This window comes from Cottoperca gobio, chromosome 15 (genome assembly GCF_900634415.1).
Source record: "Cottoperca gobio chromosome 15, fCotGob3.1, whole genome shotgun sequence".
Taxonomy (NCBI): domain Eukaryota; kingdom Metazoa; phylum Chordata; class Actinopteri; order Perciformes; family Bovichtidae; genus Cottoperca; species Cottoperca gobio.
The window spans coordinates 11,939,912-11,966,376 of record NC_041369.1 but is presented as its reverse complement, the minus strand read 5'-3'; the positions used below and the strand labels follow the sequence as shown (position 1 = coordinate 11,966,376).

Here is a 26,465-nt window from a genome sequence, read left to right as displayed (position 1 = left end):
ATCTACTGTAAAACTATGTTGGAAATGAGTTGAGGTAAACTATTTAAAAATGTGGGCGCAAAAGAAACAAGTCTGTAAATGATGAGTTTGGCCACATGTGGCTTATTTTATACATTATGTAAAACAATATAACCAATGCTGTCTATGAGATTATTTATTTATTTAATGAACAAAACACTATCTTTTCTGCAGGCTGTAGCATTCTATCTTTATTTCATACCACGTCACCACAGTGCCCTACAAGCCCCGAGATCTCTGTGAACACACAGTAACATCCCAGCTGGGTGTCAGAGCAGCACACAAGAATATTTTTCCATACACTCAAAATAATGATACTTGTAAATATGTTACACTCTCATGAGCCTGATTCTTTAAAGGTGCAATGTGTACATCCGAGCCACCTGCTCCCAAGAAATAGGGGGCAGTATTTCACCCCTACTTCTGGGTCAATACAATCTAAATTCATCAATTATCAAAAACAAAATAACTATACTATGTCATCCTGTTTATATTGTAATTGTAGTAGTTTGTAGTTTTTGAGTGTATTCTTTATACTGTGTATTGTTTTCTACAGCTACATATCTCCCGTCAGTTCATTAAACCAGACTGCTGAAACTAAATATCACTGCTCTTATAATCTCCACGTGGGGCTTAGATATCTGTGTGTTTACAGTTTTACTTTTCTAAAAAGTAAAAAGGTATAATAATTTTATCTACCAAACTAGTCTGTTTCATTGCTTTATTATAAGGTCAGTTCCATAGAAACTTCATCTTCAGCATCTAAAGTTTAAGTCAGCGTTGCCAGCCCTTTAATGCAGCGCACTGGAGCCAGGCAAGATTTTTAGCGAGCTGTGCTATTGGGGAAGTCGAGGTCCTGTCTGAGAGGAGGATTAAGCCTCAGGTAGAGGTTTATGCTTTAATGACAGCTGTGGGTGACTGGGCTGTGAGCGTATCAGAGGAGTGTGTCCTATCAGCGCTACAGACATTAAAGGAAGCAGACGAGTAGTTGTTTGGTGGGAGGAGATTCACTATTCACCTGGTTCAGTGGTATCAGATATTAAGACAGGGATACTCGACATGCTTTGCCTGCGGGCTGCTTTTGTAAAATGACAGGAGGCCAGTTAATAAACAAACATTAATAATGTTTAATAAACAATTAATAAACATTAAAAGACCCAAAACTCGTCTTTCTTTGAAATTATTTATTTTTTATTTAAGTGACTTAATAAAAATAGGAGAATAATTGTGTGCACACGGTGGGAAACTTAGATCTTGTCTTTCCTACCCAACATCTTCATCGCAACAAACAGGAGCAGAATGTTCTGATGAAAATGTAACGACTCCCATTTACATGTAAACCCCGAACTGTCGCCCAGATGGCCTTTCACACACACAGACAGTAAACACAGCAAATATCCTGATCCCTGTACATTTTAACAGGGGACAAACAACTTGAGCCAAGCTCAATACAGATGAGCATTCAGCAATGCCAGAATGACGTGAAGCAACAAAAGCTGTTAAACACCATGAAACTGTTCCAGACAAGCTGTGTTTTGCTGTCAGACCAGCAGCTACGTAGCTTTCCTGCTGGAGCATTGAAAAATCAATTTATACAATCTTTTCTTACACGTCGCTAACAAGCTACTGGAAATATACATACTATACATAGATACCAGGTAGGCCTATATATCGATATTATATCGAGATCGTGATATGAGACTAGATATCGTAATATGGTATAAGTGTTGTCTTTTCCTGTTTTTAAGGGCTGCATTATATTAAAGTGATATCATTTTTAACTAACTAGCTGTTATATTATTTGCCTTTACCCACTTGGACATTATATTCACAGTACTGATGATTATTTATCAAAAATGTCATTGTTTAAATATTTTGCGGAAGCACCAATAGTCAACCCTACAATATTGTCGCAATCTCCAAAAAATAAAATGTTTTCAAACATATTGTGACATTTGATTTTCTCCATATTTCCCAGCCCTAATACCAGGCATGTGTCGACAGACGTCAATCAAACTTCAACTTTGAAAAACTACTACCTCACACAAAGTCAAAGCAGAATCTGTTGATTTGTTTTGACCACGTTGGCAATTTGTGTCCATTTGATGAATTTAAGTTCAATGTTGATTCTCCTTTTTGCTTTGCTTTGGTCTCCACCAACTCCTGAGAAAGATACCCGGCTTTTTAGCTGTTAATTGCCTCACTGTGTTCGCCAGTTAGTCTCTCACTTGTCTGTTGTTTGGCGCTAGGCATGTAGCACAGAGTGGGTTTATCAGCTGCCTGCTGCTGCTAGAAATGAGGTTGATAAGGGCATTGAGAGTGATCCAAAACAATAAAGTGGCAGGGTGGGGTGGTAATTCATCATTACGAACTACAAACTACATCACATGTAGTCTTTTCAGCCACTGTTATTGATTACAGTGGCTGTATTGAGGAGAAAAATACTTTGAATTCACAACATTTATTCCTTTATTTCTGTGTCCTGTAGCTGTTTCACCAAGTGTTGCAATTTGTTTTAATTTTCTCCAGCTGTGAGCAGCTCCTCCATTTCTGTTGCGCACTGCATTGTGGGACAATATTGTTAATCAACAGCACACTTAAAAATCAAGTGAATCTCTGCTGCATGCTGACATTTAGCTAAATGTTGTCACATTTCCAGAATGAATGCACTTTGTACTGAAAACCCTGTTCGTATTATTGCTATCGAGCTGGGTCACTGTATATGTGTGTTGGGTAATTATTAACATGGGGAGGCATTTATTGTTATTTCATTTTGTTGTGAGCAGCATTGTGGCGGACAAAGTCATCACACAAACACTCCCAAATCCCAAAGAGGAGCTGTACAAGTGCTTAGTTTTAATTCACAGTCTGTACTCCCTGTACTGTATTCAGTACTTATCTAAGAAAACACCTTTCCACATGATAGGCCTTTCTTTTTGACACTGACATCTCTGGGAAGACAAAAATGGAATTCCTGGAATTGGGTAGAGCACAGCTGCTGCACTATTTAAAGGTCACAATAACCCAAGACTGATAAGCTCAAAAATGGGGCACCCACTAGGACAAAATACAATGTAATGTGTTGTGGGCCGTTTACTGTATTTACCTGCAGAATGGATAGTTAATGCAAATACCCCACAGAGGTAATACGTTAAAAACAAGCTTGTTTAAATGCGATAAGAGCGGAAATATGTACATTTAGTTTCTAACCAAATGAATGTGACACACACACACACACACGCACACACACACACACACACACACAGAGTAGTCCCAGCACTGGACTTAGACAAGCAGACAGTATCAGCCATTGAAAATCCATTTCATGCCCCAAGGTTATGAGATGCTAATCAAGCTGTCTCATTAAACAGCAGAGGATAAATTTGAGTTAGGCGATAATGAAAATGACTATGCTGCTTAATCATCTTTTTTGCTGAGTAAATAGTCATCTCAGTATACAATATCAAGGCTTCCATAAGAGCACTGTGATTGTATCATTTGTTTACATGTCAAAACGGGACAGGTACAGATGCACCTGCTCTTCTCCCGTTGACCGAGATCAACCCTGTTTTCAAGGTTTCGTCACTTTCTCGGAGGAGATTAAAGAAAGTGATAGTAAGGTCACTGGAGCAAAGCGCCAAGGCTAGCTTTCTTTATCTTGACAGGCTATACAATGACAACAAACCTAATGTAGATTTTACAGAGAGTGGTGCACAAAACGCACAAGTCGTCTCCTGTGAGTGATGCATAGAACTGGGGCCGGTGAGATCATCCCTCCAGGTTTATCCAGCAGCTGAAGCCTGGAATCAATCTGAACAACCAAATGTATACAAAGAAATTAACTATTAAACACACAAATAACTTAAAACTGTTAACTTTTAATTATGTCAATACTAACATATAGAAATTGTGGTATAATACGGTTTTACTGGCAGGTTGGGTTGAGCATAAATCCTATTTTGAATAAATATGTTCTCTCATCAGCTCTCCAACATGTAGTTAACAATGGATTTCAGATGCCGACAGCTGAAAGTGAATTTAATATCCAGCGAGGAAGAGTAGTGTGACACATACAGTGTATTTCTGGTTCACATATGTTTTGTGGCTCATTGGGGGGTGATTTGTGAGAATTATGAAGTAGGAAATTACAATATGCCAATCAAGATTTTACAGTGAAAATCCTTAAATTGGCTTTACAATATGCTCCACCATTCTAGACTATATTATATTCAAACATATTATATATATGGTTATAATATTATAATTCATTATGATTTGTTAGTATGTTTTGCATTTGTATAAAGCAAACAGGATGATGATTGATTTTCCCTGTCAGCTGCTGGAAGTCTATTCTTATTCCCATTGTATAATTATATATTAATAATACATTATTATTATTGATATTATTACTATGATACACGATTATACTGTGTAATCTTTTATTGCCGTCAGACCCTGCCCAGAGAGCATACATTTAGTTTTTAGCTATATTTGGTGCAATTAATGTTTGTACATTGTCCCTGCATAAAAAGGTCAATATAATCAAATGTGTGTTGGCATGAACTTAATGTTTGTTTCTGGTGATGCCAAATGTAGTTATATTTTAATAAACTGCTTTATATTTTAAATGTAGCCTGGCAGCTGTGTATCTCACGCACATGATTTAATGTCATTGTAGTTTCTTTCTTTCTCTGACTCAATGCTTGACAAAGTCACTTACTTTGTTGCATTGTAACAAAATTGATTAACATGAACTTCTCAACTGAGATACAGTATGTGTTGGCCCGGAGCTTGTTTGGTTGATACTACTTATCATCATCAATGTTGCCTAAGCCATGAAACTATGTGATATCACAGAACTGCTCTTTTTTCTCAGCAGACATTTAGACAGGAGAAGCACAGGTGGAACTAATAACGTTAATGACACCTTACATTAAGGGGTGTCAGTAAGCCAGCATGCACAATACCTGAGCCCTGCAACCGGCCAATGAACTGCAGCCATCATTAATTAGTTATTAACAACACCTGTGCTTTTCCTGCTATGAAATGTCTTCAGTGAGAACAGCCTGCAGTATGTGTCTGTCAGTGTCACATAAAGAATGATTTAATCAGTACTGGTTGTTTCCCTGTTAGATGACATTAATCTTCCACGTGTCACATCGTCAAATTCCAAACCATGCGGAAGAATTCTCCCAAGTAATAATTTAATTACTTTGCTTTTAATTACATTGAGCAAGATGGCAGCTGTAAGCATGAATGAGCACTCTTAGACTGCTGGAACGTGAAAGAACAGATTTATGACATTTTATACTTTGCCAGCAGTGACAGAGAGGAAGACTGGACATTATTGATTAGCTGTGACACAAAGTGAAGTTCCAATATGAAGTAAAATAAAACCATTTAGTCTGTGACTCAGTACGGACCGATGAAAAGTCTAATATTTAAAAAAATATATTTTACATAGCAGTTGGTCCAGTATTAATGTTTATCTCTGTTCATAGAGGTTTTGAAGAAAACTGATATGACAAGTCATCTGTTTTCCCCTGATCTTTTTGCAGGTGTAATGAATATATTAAATAATGTATAATTAAGACATGTATGTGTCAAGTGTCAAAAGTAAAAGTAAAAAAGTAAAGCACTGCATTACTTTTCTCTCTTTTCTCATCCTCTTTGCACCGTGCACTCGATCAAAGAGGTGCTTCATGTGGCTAATCACCATTAACTGAAAGTGCAGTGTTACCAAGATGTTTAAGATAGTGACACTGCAGTGTCTTGTGGGGTGCTGACTATGCAATTAGGTCACAGGCGTTGTTGGACAACTGCTCCGTCCCTCTGGACTGCACTACTTTGCTTACTTTGCAGAGCTGGCACTATTGTGTTCAGTACACAGAACCAGGATGTTGAGCCTGTGTATTGTGCCTGTGAATATTTTCTTTATATTCATGAGTATTTTGTTTCACAATACGATTTTTATACGTCCCCACGGGCCACAGCCGTGGCTGGAGGCATTATGTTGTCCATCTCAGTGGTTCTCAGGTTTTTTACTCTAAGCTCCACTGGTTTTCATTAACCAGGAGCTGACTCACACCTGGGACACCTAGTAAATGCCAGCAGGCAAGATAGAAAAAACAGATACCTACAATCATTCCATTTTACCCCCATTTTGTAATCTCCATAGTCCAAAGAATCAGTATGCTTGACATTATTTGAGAGAGAAGATATTGCCGCTTAATTTAAGCCTCAAGTTGTTGAACTGTGTGTACTACTTCACATCTATCCTATCCTAACTCCCTGAGAGTATGTAACATACTTTTCAAACATTGCCATACATCTCTGAAAGAGCCATTCCCAAACATGTTTATTCCTAGTTTTACATGAAGCTGTAAGCGCAAGAAAACAATTCAAAGTTTACAATTAGAAAGTACTTTTGAGAGAGAAATTGAGTAACGTTTGGACAGAAAATTCATTTAATGAGAGACACACAGGGACAGAAAGATATCCCTGACTCATTGTGGGTCTTCTGTTCCCAAGAAACTGTCTCAATTGGTATGTTTTTTATAGATTTGAAATCTATTTAATAGAGTGAGGAGTTCCTGAACACGGCTTAATTACTTTCTCAGCACTGATCCTGAGAAGGAAACAGCAAATTGATTTCTATGGAGTGTCCTGAGGGGCTCACTGGACTAAAACACACCGCCTGGGCTCCTGAGGCTCCTGACATCCTCTTCCAGTCCTTCTCTAATAAGGCCGACAAAATCAGTAAGCCACATTCAAAACAGCATATGGTAGAAATGAAATAGCTGTGAGAGCATGAAACAAGACGTGGAGGCAAGACATAACAGGAACTCGACTTGAGTTTGTGCAGGAAAAAGACTGGAAAATGGACACTGTCAGTGTTTCGTTGAGGATCTCTTCCCCACAACTCTTAACTGAGCACTCACACTGGCAGCGACAACAAAAGCAAAAGTGACCAGAAGTGATTAATTTCAAACGAGTGCTTGGACACAAAACAAATGTCGGAGAGTGGGGGAACAGAGAGCTGAGCAACGGTCGATCACATATGTTTGAGATTTTAGGAGAGTAGAGCGCTGACGATTATTTGCTTGGGTCCAGACCTTTGAATCCGCCCGCTCCATCGAGTTGGAAACGGAGTGTAACGTGTTGACAGCGAAGTACAAGCCCTGCAGGTGTTTTAATGTTTTAAAAAGTTTGCACCATCAATGACAAGATGTATCACCAAAAGATTTTTCTTTCTTGGCATACAGAAAAATGTGGCATAGATAGTGAAACACTACTCCCAGGGACTCGGCAACAACACAGGAGTGGCAGTTTTGTTTAATGGGACCTTTAAAATTAATAGCTACTCACAGATGCCAAGTATCCTATATCATCAAAGCCCCCTAGACTAACATTTAATGAAAAGCAGTTTCGGGGAGTATCAGTTCTGAAAAATCTCCAAATCAATAGCGTATTTTCCGATACGATTTTATGTGGCTTGATTTAAAAATGAAAAACGATTTCGCAGCATTGTATAACAGCTGGACACAGAGATATATTGCATTTTAAAGAGAGAAGAGATAGTCCGTAGAGCACAGGAGAAAAAAACCCAATGTTTACAGAAAAGAAAACTCCCTAGTGATCTGTCTGACTACCTGCTGTTACAAGATCAATGCAGTATATACTGTACGAGCAGAGCAGGACAAATAATATTGTAATATATAATATACTGTATCGAAATATGTTCAGTTGCAATCTGTGTTGCTACATTGATGCTATTAATCTTATAGCTGCCTGATGTATGAATGTACGAATGGTTTCCTTGATTACAGGGGCAGTAAAGCCTTTTGGTTCTCCACAAGCATCTGCGTGTTGTTGCTTAGCTGCCTGATGGAGCAGCCTCATTAGGCTACATTTCAAACTTTGTCACTACTGACATTTCATAAGTCAGAATAAGGCGTACTGTGTCGCACGGTGATTTATGGTCACTGTTCTTCACCGTACCCTTGAGTGCTTTAGTGCACTAAAAAAACGTTGGGTTTTTTTGATGACTGCATCAAAATAAGCAGACACTGCCTGGTGACTTTCTATTAGCCAGTTTGAGGCTCAGTGGGGTTTTCAGTGCCAAGTATGTGTGCAAGGAGGTGAAGCAAGAGGGCCTAGACTACAGTAAGAGGCCCTGGTTGACAACTCAAATGAATGATTAATTGATATCTCTCTCTCTCTCTCTCACACACACACACACACACACACACACACACACACACACACACACACACACACACACACACACACACACACACTGCCTTGAAGTTTGACTGTTCTGGTGCTATAAAAACACTGCAAATGTTCATTTCTGATCAGTCTCTTTCCACAGACAAATGTAAAAAAGGGATGCTAAATTAGTGCAGTGTGTTTTTTTAAGACGTGGCTGTTGTGTCTCTTACCTTTGGATACTGTTGGATTGGAATGAGAACTCTTTCGGAGAGCTTGATATTTTTATTGCTGATGATATCTAGGTATTTCTTCGTGTCACCATCTTTTCTCAATTCATCACCTTCATACTTTTCAATCTCTGCAGAAAAACAAAATACAAAGACAGATAAGAAGATAATTTGTTTTTTATGTTATTGAAATAAGCATCAGTCAACATCTTCAAGCCTGCTTTGGAGCCAACAGCAGCATGACACAACAGGCTGGGTACACATTAGGCAAAATATTACTATGCATTGCATTACACGGTCAATATTGTGCTGATTATTTTGTATCTCAGCTGTAAATATGCTTACATGGCAAATTTATGATTTGAGATTATCCCGCTGACTCCTGATACTTCCTTTTACGTCGGGCCCTGTAATCTTATGATCCAGTAATTCCAATCAAAACAACAACAGAGACAAACAGTCACACAACTCGCTGTGCCTCACTTCACTGCAAACTGAGCTCTTGAGGGCTGTTGGCAGTCTCTGATCCGCACACAGCACGGGACTTTCACTGATGGCGGATTAAACGTATAAAAAAAACGTTGATGTTATCGGATGAAAGAAAATTGGGGTGGTTAAGATTGGATCTGTGAACTCTCTTATATCATATTTGCAGATCATTGGTTCCAATCAAACTGCAGTATTCCCCCCCATAATTTGTAAAATGGGCAAATCTTGTGCAAATTGGCCCAATAGTGTCCCCAGCCTTAATGTAATAAGATGAGAAATGAGTGGTGGATATTAACTGTCCGGTTCAGCTTGACAGGAACGCCCTGCACAGTGCTATTTCTTGATTGATGCGTTTTATAGCACTTGAGCTGAACCACTCGCAATACATCAAGTGCTCAAGAAATGAGGCTTTCCTGTTTCCACCTAGCATGGATCCTCCTTCATCGCTAATTAATACCCGGTGGAATTACAATTATCAGCCTGCAACACACTGGCTGGACAATAAAAGATGTTCCTAAACGAGTCACAGACCGCTCCTGAGCTGCTTTATTAAATTACAATAGTTCATTTAGTCTTCACGCTTATCTGAGCTGTCAACAGTGGACAAAGCTGAGGTCAAAAACAGCTCCAGTCAATTGGACGTTTCATTATGGAGCAAATAAACAACGTATTACATTGAATTAATGCATTTCTCTGTTTTTCTGTTCACTAAGGAAGGAGACGACTACAGACAGAAACACTAAAGTGGATGAATCCACCTTAAGATCCATATTTCACATCTCAGGATTTGACGAGTTATTAGTTTCTGTGTAAACAACATTGCCTTGTTGGAAAAGTGTTCCGGTTTATATTCCCAGCGAGACTTTTCCTTGATGTGACCTTCTGGACATCCATAACTCCAGTTTAATGATCCCTGTAATCCAGGCAGTTCCAACATTCACTTACTCGCCATTCCTAATGGCAAGTGCTTTCATTTTTACACCCAAGGTTCATTTGTTTGATATTGCTATTGTCTGTGAAATCACCAAGGCAAAACTCCAACAGTTCGAATTGCACCGATTTCGTGACACGATCTCTCTGATTGTGCCTGATTGTCCGAGGAAGATTGTTTGAATTGGAACATGCTGTCTGTTGCAGTTTCTCTGTGAGATGACTCTAACCAAAGCTGAAAACCTTCCAAAAATGTGATTTAATCTAAATGTGAAAGAGTGCTAATGAATGAGTGTTTAAACATGCCTTGTAGGTTAAGTATGTAGAAGTCAGTTCCAGATGGAGTTTTGTTAATTGCTTTTCAGGGCTGCTTTCTGGAGCCACTAAGAGACACTATACATATATCAAAGCATTCAGGCTTATGTCAAAAATATACACGAACAAGTGTATTTTTCACTTCCCACAATGAGGCTCTAATGGAAAGGATTGTACCAGGCAAACTCAGTGAACTCAGTGAACTAGTAATGCTCCCTCGCCTGCCCCTGTGTAAAGACTGTGCTTGAAACCTTTTGTTGAATCACAGGTAAACAGATTGAGAGACCTCTCCAACCTTTTATTCCCATCAACAGGCGGCTGACTCACAGCTGCTTCTGTGACACGTTACACAAGACAGGTGTCCCTGGATACAAAATGTGTCTTTTAAAAATAGCATTTATGTATTCTTGTCTGAGGAGATAAATCAAACACAACCTGTCATTTGCAAACACACACATATTTTGAACTAGCTCGGCTTTAAATACAGTAGACTGACTATACAGGAGGAGAATGTGCATTTAGCCATGTAAGTGGTGGGACTCTCGGGACTTCAGAGTCGGTCAGTGACAGACTGACCCCAGAGGGTGAATCGTATGACCTTTAGTGATCCCTTGATCTTTCCTCTAGCGCCAGTATCAGGTTACAATTGCAATAGGTCCAATGCTTTGGTTTGTGACTTAATACCAAAATAAAAACTATTGACTCTCTTATCAAACTCATCTGTACTTTGGGTTAAGTGCTAATTAGCAAAAGCATGATGGAAATAGCATTTAGCTCAAAGTCTGTGTTTAAATACAGTCTCAAAAGAGCCGCTTGCACGGCTAACCAAGACTGTCCCATTCTAGTGTCAAAGCCTTCTGTTGTATAGCCCCAACGTCCACATGCAGAAGAGGTTCGGGTGGATGGATGGGGACTTCAGATCAGAAATATCATTCTAGAAGGCTTATCGTGCTTTATTCTTAAATTTCGAGGACTTGTTGCTTGTTAAAGCTTTGGTCATTATTTTCACAACATCAAATAAATCTCATTTGGATTTTAACTGATTTTCGTGCTCAGTGTAAAGTCCCAGTTCCAGGTTTCACCAAGCATTTTGTTTCTTGATATTCTCAAACATTAGTTCTGGTCTTCTGCACGTGGCTGATAATTTGGGCTATGTTTCCATTTGAAACTGTTTCCCTTTCAAATGGGCAAAGTGTTCATATCATTTGAATAAAGTAATAGTGTTTTTCTAGCCCATGAAGATGATTATACTCTGGAACAGCACATAATGGGAAACCCCTTTATTCTGGTCTGCAGCCTGCCAGTGAACTCAGAAGAAGATTGTTTGTGAGAGAGAATGAGAGACAGGGAACGGGAGAGAAAAAGAGGGAAAGAGCTTACAATATATAAATCTGAGGAAACGTTCACACCAGTATCATCGTTGTCAAATATGTTGCAGGGAGCTACGGGAGCCAAAGGATCAGAGAAGCGGGAATTTGCTTTGAAGGTCACTGGTTTCAGTCCTCACAAAGGATGAAAAGAAATCTCATTGGGGGAACTGAATGAGTAAAACACTCTTAGCGACTATTCTGCTGCTCTTGATCCCCTCTGTTGCGCTGCCCAAACTGCTTCAGTGGAGCTGCTCAGCGACCAAGAATAAAAATAACAACAACTGTGGTTTAACTGGGCAGCTACCAGATAAATGTGTACAACTGAAAAAGAGAAAATTTGCTCAGTCAGCCTGCCATGGCTTAAGGTTAAAACCAGCTTTGGTCTGGATGCAGCAACACAGAGCATCAACACTGACTGAGGTATGGTTTGAAGTTCATTTATCCTGGACACCAGTAAAATGTCAATAAATACACACAAAACTGTATTCATATTTATGGTAAAACAGTTTCTATTAGAAACTCAGAAATCCAATTTAGTAGCATTTTGATTCAGAGATCGTTGAAAAAAATAGGGCTCTCATTTTTCAGCGACTTGTTGCTCTCAGTAAACCTGCTGCACCAAAACATTTAGATACTAAACAGGATATTCTAGCTGAGCAACAAAAACATTTTGCCATTGAGATATGCCACGATGATGGACTGTGTTGCACTTTCACAACTGGCACAAACTAAAATCGTATATATATATAGCTAACAAGACGATTCCAAAAACAATAAATGGGCTACAATGTTTGAGCTACTGCCAGGACAAAATAGCATGTATGCAGTAGTTCAATAGCATTAAAAGACGAGGGAATGGGAGCTGCACCATTTCTTGGAGATATGTTGACTGCTCAGATGTTTATCCTCACATCGTAGCTTTATTGGATTTTCAATTGTTTGCCATACAGTCCATGCTACCAAGCAAGTTCTACTGCTGAATCGGAGCTGTTTGCAAAAGGATTATGCTTTCATTTCGGATTGATGGTGAGATCAAATTGTGAAATGTGGATCCAGAGAACACTCAAACACTAAAATACAGTCAAACAGGTCACAATAATAAATCAAAATCAAAATGAATTCTTCCAATGTAGGTTTGATTAACTCCCACATTGTTGCACTGACATGCCACAGAGGGATTTATTGAGATAGAACAAGAGCATGAATATGAACCTCATCACACCCAACAGAGCAACCTCAGATATCTGGCATGTGCTCTGTGTAGACAAATAATCCACACAGTAAGGGTCCTTCCCATTTTTTGCACTCTGCTCACCTTTTATTTAGCAAAGCTGGCTGAAAGACTGGAAACCTTGAATAACCGGCAAAGTGATGGACGAGCATTAAAGAAAAGCTGCAGATAGTAAATTGCTTGAAAAACACATTTGAGCTCCCCACTTCTATCAGGTTTAGATGCTGGGAGTTGTATTTCTGCTGTTCATTGCTGCTTTTTCAGCTGAACGGCACTTGTTTAAGAAAAAAGGAATCTGTGAAAAACAATCAAGTACTGTAAGTTTTGAGAGTCAATATCACAATATTCATCCAAAATGATTAGATTTACAGTACTTAATGTGAAAATACTGAAACTGAATGACTTTATTTGCTTTATTGTACTGTAGGCAGTTACACTATCTGCAGTAAGTGGTCAAAACACGAAGGCTTTGTTGAGGGCTGCCATTAGCCTGTAGACAGCTAAATTATTCCCTGATTTTTTTGTACCTACTGAATAGTATATCTACGACTTCACAATGCAAAAATTAATCAATCCAATTATACCAATACCTAATTGCTTGTTCACATCAAACACAGAAAGTGGTAGCGTTCCACTTAGCAGAGAGGACCTGCAGGGGGAGAATGGACAATGAGACATGCAATTAATTTTGTCCTTTTTCACTCTGGACTCGGGAATGTAAATGCAGGTTGTTGGAAATATGCGCCACTGTTTGACCACATGCTGTTTATGTGTTTTTAACTGAGCCGCACTCAGGCAAATTGCATTTAGCCCGTCGACACAGTGATAAAGTTATTAAATCTTCAATCTAATTATAATGCCATCTTCAAATTCTCTGCTGAATGTGCGATGGACAGCGAAGGGAAAAACGAATTACTGCTCATACAAATTACATATTAAAAAGCCAGCAGATTACACACATTTTAATCATGATGGTGTTTCAATAATCATCTATTTATTACAACTACTTACAAACCAGACAGGAGGTAAAACTTTGGTTGACAACATAGTCCATGGTCTGTTTCTCTTTATCATACACAATATTATATGTGTAGTATCGGGTCTTTTTATCCTTTATATTACATTACATTACAGTTCATTTATCTGACGCTTTTGTCCAAACTTACAATAAGTGCAATATGTTTATATATATATATATACACAGTGTGTTGTTATTATATGTGTGGCTTAAATAAACATATAATATACACCTGTAGTTTAACAGCTATGCTTTATCATATCTAAGGATACATGAAGTTTGAATACAGTGTGGCATGTCTTTGATATATGCACCATTCTGGCTGTGAGACACATATTTTAATATTAGTACCCGGGGTGGATTGTATATTTGCACTAATGTGTGCTTGTAACTGTGTTGTTGTGAGTGCTTTTAACTGAGCATTTAAGCCTATGGGCATTACACATTACCACAGCTACTAGTGCTTTCTGTTATTTGGCAAACCAAAGTTTTATTTATTCCTTCTTCACATTATCTTCCACTTTAATTCATTTGGCAAGCAGGGTGGAGGCATGGCTTTGATAAGGGGGAGTAGGACATTACATAAGGGGTGGATAAGGGGTTATATTTAGTATGACTGAACACTTGGTGCTGTTGAATTTACTGAATAAATATATGAAATAAAATATTCAGAAAGGAAAACAGCATGGAGCATCGCAAATTATTTTGATTAGTGGTCTCTGCCTTCACTTCAGTCCTGCCACTTTTCAGCAGAGCCCCATGACTGAGACATATCTGCAATTTTGCCTCTGAATTGAAGTGTATAATTGTATTTATTTTGGTTGTTTGTTAAATAATGTATTATTTTGTGTTGTTCAATTCACATATTTTTCATACTTCTCATTACTAAAAATATTAATTTCTTGCACTGTTGTAGACGATAAATGTACAGCAATGATTGACCGATTTATTCTTTGACTCATAGATTCTGATCAGTATGTTCCTCTTTGTTTTTCAGTCTTCATTTTCTTTTGCTTGGCATCCTGCACCCTGTAACGCTTTACTTTATTGTCGGATTGGACAATCTGTGTAAATAAAATGACTGGTATGTTGGACGAAACAGCACATTAGACTCCACCAGCATGGAGCTTCACAGTGTGAAGCTGTGTTAAAAGATCACATATACCTTGTTCCAATAGCTTCTTCAAATCTGTCACCTACAAGTGAATTGAAAATGGTTTATCAAACACATTCCAACGTTTCCACAGTATACAAAAAGACTTGTATTATAGGCATCATAAAGACAGCCATTCAGCTTATTCTCTAAATACCTGGTGCCTCTGTCACTCCTGTACTTCCCCCTGATTTAGCTAGTTTTAACTTTTAAAATCCCATTTCTATTCCTTTATTTAATTGTCCTGTTGTATGTGAATAATCAAGAGGCACCGTATCTAAACTCTTGTTTCTGAGTGCTGCTGCTTTGGCTCATCCACTTATTTCAGTTGCTTAAAATGCTTGCGACCTTGGAGTCTAATCTTATTCGACCCATGCACTCATTGTAACTCATTCTTGATAAGAGCGTCGGCTAAGTGCCGAAAAATGTAATGCAATGTATCATTTTCCTGAAGTGTAATTTTTGTGTCCTTTTGATAGGTTATCTTATCTGTCGCTATGAGCTGGGTCACTGGTTGATACCAAGAAGGCCATGAAACACAGAGGTGAGCAACAATTTATAAATAAGAGAGATAGATTAAATGCAAATAAATTCTTAGAGAGAGAAAGTTCACTCCGTGGTGAAGCATCGTCCAAATCAATTATAATAAAAAGCTAATACGCTCCTGACTAAGCAAACAATACATGTGTCTATGTTGAGAGAAGCCTGTTCTCCTGCAATGTGCAATTATATCTCCTGAACAGTCACTCATTAAAGCTTACCATCTCACCATATAATTATAGCTCTTCATTATCAGCTGACTGAAACTAAGGCTAAAACAGTTGCAGTGCATTGCACGGGTTCATGCATTGTCTGATTAATTTTAATTAAAGTCAAAGTGTCGTTTCCCAAAGAAATGGGATGTGAGCTTGTTTTCGATACAGCCGTGACTGAGCATTTTCCTCGGCCTTGGCATAGAATTGACTTCTACATATACAATGTGTGCAAGTAGAAAATAACCAATACGGTAATTAAGTGCTGGTTGCTTCCTCTTTCTTTAAGAAGTGCAGCTTAGTACTCTGGTGAAAACTTGTGCTCAAATTTAGGAGAATGGGTAAATGCAAGGAGGAAATGGATGAGTACTCATATATTATGTGGATTAAAGGGTGTTTTGAGAGATGTTGTGTTTCAAGACAAAGGCAGTTTAAGCTCCAAATATCGAACTTAATGGACATAAAACGTGCAAATTCATCAATTGTGTAAATGAAAACACATAAAGGGCCAGTGTTCAGTACTTAAGTGGTTTCTTTACAGAAATGGAATACAATATTCATAACTATGTTTTCATTAGTGTATAATTACCTGAAAAAGCTCTTCATGTCTACATAAGGAGCAGGTCTTTTCACGGAGTCAGCCATGTTGCTCCGCCATGTTCCTTTCACGTTTTTACGCTACCTAAAGGCCACCGTAGTTCTCGACATGCTTTTAAAACCGCAGTAATGCTAGCCGCAGCCTGAATTTCGTTGCTCCTAAAGTAGTGTTATGCTAAAGATGGCCTCTGAGCGAGGCGTAGAGGTGAAGGTCCTGAAAGATAATACGGCCACTCGGAGGCTCGTTACTGCAGTCTTCTAAAGAGGGAGTGAGCGGAGGGGGATTCAGTTGGTTGCATTCTGCAACCGCAATACCAGATGCTGCCAAATCCTACACACTATCCCTTTAATAGTTGTAAGGATTTTCTTATGTTCTCTTACGCTTTACTTGACATGAGTCACAGTGTTGGTCCTCCTCCATATCTCATCTCATCTTTTATTCAGAGAAGTCCACATCCTTCAAATCTCATGCAGATTTGTTTGTCCTGTCTCTGTGCCTAGCAGCACTTGTGAGGGCATTTAAATATTACATTCCCTGTCAAAATGCTTAGTGACAATGTAAACTAGATCTTGTGATTGCAAAAGAAATGTGGAGAAATATCTCCTTTACACTAAAAATAGAAACATAGCACACTCCTGGTTTGTTTTTCTCAACAAGCAATGTCTCACGTCTGATTCCTTGACTGCTTTTCTTTACACTTCATTAGGACTCCCATTGGTTTTCATGGCAGGGCTGTGCTACGTGACATGTAGGAAAACCGCTGGGATTCATTAAAGGCTTCTCTTTCTTGACTCTAACTTCAACCCACATTTAAAACGACTACGCTGTTTGTCAAAGGCAAATTAAAGTGCAACACATAAAAGCATTGACTTTAAAGACAATCTGAGCAATCATGAGGCTCATGCCTCACTGAAATAAGATGACTTGTCCAAAAAGGAGCAGTTTGGGGGGGGGGGGGGGGGGGGGAGGCGGGAGTGGGAAGACTGGATGACAACTCGTATATAAAGTTTTATACATGTTGTATTAAATGTATTTTATACAAAGTTATTCAAACTATCTTGACTGTTTTATCATCTGTCAAGCTCACACTCCGCTCTGAAGGAGAATTATCCCCACCCACCCTCCCGAAAGAGCTTTGTCCCAAACAGCTTTAAATCTGCTCAAAGAAAGACAAATGACTGTAGAGGCAACATCATTTAAACACATATTCACTTCATAAATATGGAGCCGTTAACTGTGACCATAGGTAATTCTATGCTATGCTATTTACTGTGCATGATGTGAATAATGCAGGATTACATGCTTTGCTATTCACTGATGCTATTTCACATAGCTGTGAAACTATAAATCTGTAAATGGCAGTTTATTGTGCTGTCCTCTGATATGTATGATTCTGCATTATCCATGAGCATAGAGATGACAACAATGACAATAACTTTGGAGAAAGTGGTTGAAATTATGAACAGATGCTGCCCACGGATGATTATGTTGACAATATGAGACTGTCTGAACTGACAGTTTATTATACTGATTGTCTACTATTGTGTATGGTGCTTACTGTTCTGTGTTGACCTTGCAAACTGTATACATGCTATTATATTGCAATGTAGTGTGTTGTATTTTTGTATACAGTATTATACTGTATAGGGGTAGATTCAACTGTATTGTATTTTATAGGGAACTGCGAGTGAACTGAAAGAGTATCTGCTATTGATTCACACAAGTTGAATGAAATAAACATGAAGAAAAGAGTAAATACACAACACAATTTAACATGCTGTTCACTGCGGCGGATATGATAAAGACAACATGTTTTGTTTGTTTGAATCCTGGCTATGTGAGTCAGCCTTGAGTAAATTTGGCAAAGTGCACTGTGTGACAGATGATCCCATCTGCATCTCAGTTAGCGACAAGAGCTGGACTGTCAGGTGTCTCATCAACATATCTCAACAGGAAAGCTCAAGGGGCAGGAAGCACCAGAGCACAAACACCCTGTCCAATCAGACCACATTAATCTCACACAGTTTTACTTTACCGCTTTTAACGAACATGTCAAAAACTGTAAGAAATAAACGCTTGAGCAAGTTGTTGGCGTTTTATTTGTGTGCAAAGTTAGAATTACTTAAATCAATGGGGTCACATGTTTTTAGGAATATGTTATATGTTACTTTAAGATTACAGTAAATGGTTACATTACAGTAAGTAAATGGGCTTTCACAATTTTTGCGGAAGCTTTACAGACAACATATGAAAGCATTTTATGTTGAATTTCATATTTGATTTGACTATGTTTTCATACAAGCATGCAATAACAAGCGCTTTCCTGCTGGTTTTCTCGCCTCCGTATGTAATGCAAGCACTGTTCTGTAGTGTGCTGAGCACCTTTGGATCTATGCCACCAGAATAAAAGTAAATCCATTCATCCACAAAAGCGCATCACTCAAACCTTCAGAGCACGGAAACAGAATGCAAAAGTAACATCTGTAGACCGAATGAGCTGAGCTGTGTTCTTGTGTTCGCTTTGCGGTGATGACCTATCAAAAGTATCTCATTCTCATCAAGTGAATGACACTAATAACTACTTCATATGCTTCATGTTGAAGCTGAATGCCCTGTTAGATATACTGTAACATTAAATCAGGAGAACGACTGTAGAACATTTGTCTCAATGGCATTAGGTCCCCTCTGTGACCTTGATGACAGCTATCAGTTATTATAATTAGTGTTATAAGGAGAAGGTGAATCTCATGCTACATTCACCTAAATGGTGTATTATAAGTGTTTTCTTTGCCATATTAGAATCTATAACTCCTGTTTCACATAACACGTATGTGCCTGCATTGCACTGTATGTCTCAGTTCTTTAAAAAAAATCAAACTGATGATATTTGGTGAGTGTTTTGATTTTGAATCAAGACGACTCAAGGAGAATATCAAGTTTGCTAAAAAAATAAATAATAAGTCCTTTCTGTAAACGGTTTCAGGATATTTTCTGGATGTTGTGTGTCAGAGCTTGACCTTGGAGGGCAGTGGGTTAGAATAAGAGCAAAAGTCAACGCTCTCACTCTACACTCACACACCTCAGAAAAGTTCTGCACTGGAGCCAAAGAGCAGCCTCCTCCATTACGCACACAGCACGGTGAATCCACTGCCACCAAGCAAGCATTAAGAGTCAAGAGCAGTGTGTTAAAATAAGCTCACATTAGGTCACTGTACACCCAAAAATACAATACAATGGTGTTTTCAGTTGCAGGGAACATGGTGAATGCCTCTAATTAAATAAATAAGCTTTAGAGTATATCAGACTTACCTTCTGCAAGCAGTCGCGCCGCATGCACAAAGGAGGGGTCCACGCTCTTTTTTTCGGCCACCAGTTCAGGTAAGCACTTATCTGGATGCATTATTACCACAGCAGACCTCTTCACCGGCCGTGCAGGTGAGGCGACAGGAGTGCTGAGCTTCGGACTGCAACTATAAACCTTCCCGCTCCTGTTTTTTTTTTGGTAGCTTCAGTCTACCAGTCTTTAGAGCGCCACAAGCAAAACAAAACTGGTCGTCCCGGGTCTCCGAGATGCTTGACTGGAGGCTGAGGTGTGATTCAGAGGTGTGAGCGACTGTAGGAGGTTTGATTTGTGATTCAGAGGTGTGAGCCCATCTCCTCCACCGCTGCCTGCTGCCTCCCCTCGGCACCCCGCCAGACTCTGAGACTCAGTGGGTCTGCAGACCGCGCTGCTCCCCGCCCCTCAGCTTCATTATCGGCCATATTCTGGGACACGCGCTGCTGGAAAACAAAGACGGTCCCCGTCGAGCGCATACCAATTGGGCGATGTGTTTTAAAAAAAAAGAAAAGTTGACGTTACACTGGTTGACAATAATCCCTGCAATAATCTCACTCCAAAATGGGATATGCGTTTGTTTCATTGAAGGTTTTATACATGTTATGTTGTATTTTTGTATGTACATAAAATAGTCAGTCACACTGTAAGTCCCTATAAGAGCTATCAATCGACCTTGAATTATAGTGCATATTATAAGTTTAATGATGGATAAACCAGTAATGTCTTACTAGTAAGAGATATAGTATTATTTCCAAGAAAAACATTTCTTATTCAAGTAGTTTCATAATTCAGCCGAGGCAAATCGTAATGTACGGTGGCCAGTGAGTTTCTATTTGAGTTTCCAAAGTTGCCTAAAGTAGCTTGTAACCGTGTCAAAGTGTGAATAATATTCTGTTTGCTGTGTACTAGCAGTTACACAGGAGCGGGGACTGAAACACAGGTATGGTTGCTGTGTCGCTGTCCTTGGTGCTGAATACTGTCTGCATGACTGAGATTTCTCTGGATGGTGTGTAGAACATGTGGATAAGACATTTGAAGCTATTATTTTCATCACATGTATTCCAAATGATCATATACCAAGAGAATAAACAACATACAGTTATTTATTTATTTAGTTTGTACTCTCTATAGTCAATTATGCTCCACCCCCTCTCTAAATGGTTTAATCCTACTGTTTTGGAAGCCTTTAGACAAAAAACTTTTGCACCCTCACAGGTTACAAAACCTGGCCTCAAAATATATTTGACTGTTTTATTATGGAGTAAATTACTGTTTGGCATCTTACTTGAAAAACTCTGCAAAGTTATGTCCAACTAGTTCCTTTTTTTAATTGCATTGTATATGAGACTAACCCTCATTTGTTTTGTCCCTCAGTTACTTGATGCATGTGTAATCCCATCCCAGTGTACTTTTGTTTTAATCTCAAAAAACAAACATGGTAACACAAAAGAAAGTCTTTCAAATGTCTCCAGTAAATTAAATATGCAGACTATACAGAGCAATGTTCCTTGGTGCAGTGAGATGTTAAGCACACTGCTCCATTGTTTGTTTGCTAGTAAAAGAATAGAGCTTCAGTATAAGAGTCAGTATGATGTACAATTCTCCCCTCCTGTTCTATGGGGGTTTATGGAGTCAAGAAGAGCTTTCTGTGCTTCTAAAGTGAATGATATGACGTTACCTTAAAGAGGTTTCAATGTCAAGTGAATGCCTCATTAGGTCTTTATGAAGCAATGTCAGTGGTGTCAGCAGTGTAAGCATGCATCTCATATAAAACGCTTCTCTTGTCACGTAGTATGATATTGGCATGAATCCTAAAGTCATCTGCAGCGCGGCTCGCAAGCTGCTTTACTTACTCACTATTCAATTTGAGCAGAAGAGGCTGGTGAATGACCAATTCTAGCTCCACTTGACCTTTAGAGTTGATTCTGACTGCACTGATCAGAATCGTAAAGACTGTGGGGGGAGAGGGGCGGACACTGGCGCCAATTTCTCTACCACATATATCAAAGACTGAATATATCAATAAAAGATAGAAAAACATATATAATTTCAAAGTTTGTTGTGGATGTGCACATATTCAAAATCTACTGTATAAGCTATGTGGGTGCATGTTGTCATTAATCATTACTCAAATTGTTTTGAACTATTTATTTAATTTAACCTTTATGGTGTCTTGACATTAAAGTTGAGTATGTAGTACTGTATTGTTTGTTTGTTTGGGAGACTCCTACACTGTGTCATCTGTGGGTTTTAGAGGCCAGAATAACGATGTGGCTTTGGTTTTATTAACCACATTTTTTTTCCTCGTAAAAATATGTCGACATTTGATCTTATTTGTTTCTACAGCTCTTGCTAATTGCTATCTCTTCTCATTTGTGAAATGGCAAGCAGCCCTATTAGATGCCAATATTGATCCTAACTTGCATGTCCCTCATCATTCTTTTTTATAATTAACGATTAACGTCTCTCTGAAATGAGACACAATTTTATTTTTCTGCTTGATAGCCTAAAATAAGTGACTGGGCCCATGTCGGTCAGTACTGTCTTTGTATTTCACGCTTGCTGAACCTTCACTGATTTAATTGTATTCAATGATATGATTCATGACAATGATAATGATAATCCTGCACAGTTACAGTTGCTACTAATGGCTATGATGACTATAACTGGTAATGTGGTTTAATATTGTAATCCTAAAGTATGTTTATACATTGAGACTGAAAAAAGATGGACACAATGTGCTCCTTTGTATCAGACCACTGCATGTCACATTGTACAAAGAGGATTGTGACTGTCTCTATTTAATCTTAGACACTCTCTGTATCAATACAATACTGAAACTATTCAGTGCTTCAACTTGTATTTCATGCGTTCGTACCGCTCTCTAGTGGTCAAAGTGCAACATTGCACATTTCACTGCTACATCCATGTGATGCAGATCAGCCTTTCAGGGGATCTTATTTAGAATTGTTATATAATAGAGGAGCTGCAGGTTAAATAAAAATAAAGATTTAATTAGCAGAGGATCTTGCAGCTCAACTCTGGCCGACTTTAAAAGCGGCTTAATATATTTTGTGTCTCTTTTATTTTAATGTCTATTGTTAATGTTCTATATCAGGATTGCTTTTACATTTACATACATCTTCAAACTTTTGTTTATTCAACATTTTCTCATTCTATTTAATGTCTAAATGTCTGTACAGCCCTTGCAGTACTTGTTTGCATAGTGCATTCAGTGAAAGGGAAAGGAGGAAGTAGGAAAGCTTTACATTAATGCACTCTTTACTTCCATCATTTGGTGTTCACTTGTTTGTATACATTTTTGGCACAATTAAAGGGTTTGTGCTGCTTCTCTTTGCATTGAGTTCATCTCGTTTTGTGTGCAAATGTTTGTAACTTTATGTTTTACTAAGACAGCTGTTCTTACCATGCTTGTGAATGGCGATTACCAAGTTTTCTTTGTTAAAGTGTTCTTTATTACTCAAGTCAGGTTTAATGGAGCCCCAGACACGGATGAATCATCAACAAGACCAACACACAATATTACAATGTTACACACAATAGTTTGAGGCTACAAATACCGACAACATCTAGAATATGGAAGTTTACTGATGTCTTTTTTTTTTAACGTTGTGATAATATTATTATGAGGTTGTGATAATTATATAAGCAATGCAGAAGACCTGCCTCTGTGCATACATTGTGATTGCTTGGTCATCTGGTAAACTCTGTCCTCTTTTTGATCCGTTATTTGCCCCACTCTCGTCAAGCCAAGCACAAGAATCCAAAAGTTTTTTTTTTAAACTTTATTTTCAAAATAAAACAAAATATAAGCCTGTGAAATAGATCCACCTCGGTCCTTCCTGACCTGGTGATCCTGGTTTTGTTTTGTATTCTAATATGTGCTTTGGCTACTTGACAAAGCATCATTTATTGTGGTGATTATTATTATTTTTTCACATATTTTGCATTATTGTTTGATACGAGAAATATAAGCAACAACATAAACCCTCCCAACATTTGTGCTAGACAAAGCATGTGAAATGGGGCCTGAGGGACTGAAGAGACTGGGACTGTAAGCTACAGATCATAGTTTTTGTTTTATGTAATATGATTGGCAATTTATTCTCTGTATTCAAAAAAAAGAAAAAAGACGTTCTGGTTTGAAGCCGCACCAATTGTATTCTTGGGATGATATTTTATGTAAAGGTGAACTGAAGGAGAAATTATTGGATAAAACAGAAATCATGCCTTAGGCATAAAAGGTTGAGAAACACCTTAATGTGGAATTACTTCTATGTATTTTAAATGTTGATGTCCTGTTTTTCTTAATGTAATTTCTAATGTTATATGTACCTGTAAAGCGTCTTTGAGTACCTTTTAAAAGTGCTCTATAAATAAAATGTATTATTATTATTATTATTATTATTATTATTATTATTATTATTATTATTATTATTATTATTATTATTATTATTATTATTATTATTATTATTACCTGATGGGACACATCTCAGGCCTACTTGTAAAGGCTTGTTATGAGTGGTGCCTTATAATACAGCATGATTGCATTGCGTCAAAAGACATTTGAAAAACAGAAATTCCTCTGTACACCGATTTATTTATTTACATTTAAACATATTTTAACATGATTATTATTTACTACACAACGTTCAACTTCAAAAGTCAATACGCTCTTTATTTTGAAAGGCATCACCGGAAGTCTTAACTTGTATTACATTAGACTTGACATTAGTGTGCGCGCTCTCGTCGGGTTGAATGGGAGCAAAACACTTGACAAATACCACGAAATCGCATGACTATGGCGGAGGGTTTCTCTAACGGAATAAAGCCAGAAGATCAAGAAAGGTACGCAAAGTTTAATTATTAATAAATGTTGATTCAACCAGCTTCACAAATGAATGACAGACAACTGTTGGCTGTTGAGTACAACCTGTGAAAGTCCGAGGAGGCTCCACACTGCCTGAGGGGGTCCATACGTGCATATACGTGTCAGATCAACACTTGAAAACGTATACAGTATGAATCCGCTGAAGGTTGCATCCGATGAATGAAGGAACAATCTAATGTTAACTATGTAAAGTAATCATAAAATACATGCATGCATGAAAATCCTGTTTGCACTTTTTGCAGAGTTGCTCTGTTGAGAGAAAGTTTTTAAAAGAAAACAATTATAAATGACTAATAAAGTCAAGATTTGAAGGTAATTTCTTAATTTAAGAAACACCACTTGACGAAACAATCTCACCTCGAGGTCCATAAGTAGCTGATGGTAAACTTTTGATCATGTAACATGATCTTGAACTTTATTTATGAGGCTGATTTCAAGGTAAATAATTTTGAAGAAGTCTTACATCTGAGTTACACTTCATGCTTGGCAAAGAAAGTATCATTCATAACCAACTTAACATCGCCCTTAAAGCAACAGTTGCAAATAGGGTGAATTCTTTCTAAGATTCTTGCATATTTTTGAATAAACACAATTTTGAATTAAACCAATTTTTAGATGAATTCTGTTTTCTGTCTATTTAGTAATTCATCTTAAATTGTAATTTTGTGTATTGCTCTTTCTACACAAAATGGAAGTTTACAAATTAAGTCAGTGTAGTATTGGTTGTCTGTCTTGGAAAAAGTGTAACTAACCCTTAAAGACTCAGACAAGACATTTGTGATACTCTATAAACTATTCTGTCTTTTTACTGCAGGAATTTAAAGATGTCAGCAGTTGTAGTCGTGCACGGTGGGGCGTGGGCTATACCCGATGACCTGGCCGAAGCCTCTGTTGATGGAGTAAAGGTTGCAGCACGTGAAGGGTTTTCTGTGCTGAATACAGGAGGAAGTGCACTGGATGCTGTTGAGGCAGCAGTGAGGGCTCTGGAAGATAACACTGTGTTTAATGCAGGTATACTGGACAGAATATTTCTTAATTTTCATTCCCATATTTAGGCATTCATTTCATGGAGTCTGCACTAAAATCACATTTTAACAACAAGGTCATAGCTGGTTGATTAAACTGTGGGGTTGATGTAGTTTGTGGTGCTTTAGAATTGGTTTGAATTATACTAACTGTGTTTTTATTATTTTGTCCACCACATGTACATCAATGAGGTTAGCCTAAGCAACAGAAACACCGCTCTGTATTACGCAATGCAGTTCCACAACGGCATCCTCCAACATGATCATAACACGTCTCTTCTTTATTATAACCTTATAAAAACTGTCAGGTCTGTTGAGTTAGACTGCATTAGTTTTAGCTAGGTGTATCTAATAAACACTCTAATCCCTGACGTTTTAAGTAGATTTCATCATAAAGTCACAAAGCCACAGTTCTTGGTTGTTATCCTTTCATACATGAGTTTAAAAGCCAAACACTACTGCCACCTGTCTGCATGTCTCACCCTCCTTTATTCATTCAGTTTGATTCGTCTGTAGCTCAATGTCTCCATCTGCTGGTGGTGAAGCCAACATTCATCTAGATTCAGAATCAGAGTGATGATGGTCGGTGGAGGTGAGGTTGCCTCAACCTCATAATTTGGCATTAATCCCAGTCTGCTCAAAAACCACATCTATATTTTAGATAATGTTTATGTGTTATGTGGAAAACATAAACTTCACCAATAGAAGGTAGACTTCTAGACAATATACATGAATGTCACAACTTTTGGGGACAATTTAAACTTTAATTTGAATATAAATCTCAGTATAAAACAATATCTTGCCTGTGCATATATAGTTTTCTGTTAGTGTGAACACAAAAACAAACACTGCCAACATATGTCACATGTGTTAATG

The 26,465-nt window shown here is 38.1% G+C and overlaps 2 protein-coding genes across 9 annotated transcripts in view; one reads left to right on the top strand and one right to left on the bottom strand.

Annotated features, from left to right (window-relative positions):
• Positions 1–19,989, bottom strand: part of khdrbs2 (KH domain containing, RNA binding, signal transduction associated 2) — a 57,866-nt gene extending 37,877 nt beyond the window's left edge. For 7 of the 8 annotated variants that reach the window (XR_003833535.1, XR_003833536.1, XR_003833537.1 and 4 more), the window contains exons 1-2: positions 19,625–19,715; positions 8,463–8,590 (exon numbers count right to left, since the gene is read on the bottom strand). Coding sequence is in view for 1 of the 8 variants with exons in the window: in XM_029450021.1 (XP_029305881.1) it covers positions 8,463–8,590; positions 19,625–19,715 (219 nt within the window). In the remaining 7 variants the exon portion in view is untranslated. Of the gene's footprint in view, positions 1–8,462; positions 8,591–19,624 lie in introns of all 8 variants that reach the window. The other variant, XR_003833534.1, reaches the window with a different exon arrangement.
• Positions 19,990–24,462: 4,473 nt separating this feature from the next.
• Positions 24,463–26,465, top strand: part of LOC115020188 (isoaspartyl peptidase/L-asparaginase) — a 5,628-nt gene continuing 3,625 nt past the window's right edge. The window contains exons 1-2 of the mRNA XM_029450135.1: positions 24,463–24,521; positions 25,379–25,575. Of these exons, the coding sequence (XP_029305995.1) occupies positions 24,469–24,521; positions 25,379–25,575 (250 nt within the window). The 5' untranslated portion in view covers positions 24,463–24,468. The remainder of the gene's footprint in view (positions 24,522–25,378; positions 25,576–26,465) is intronic.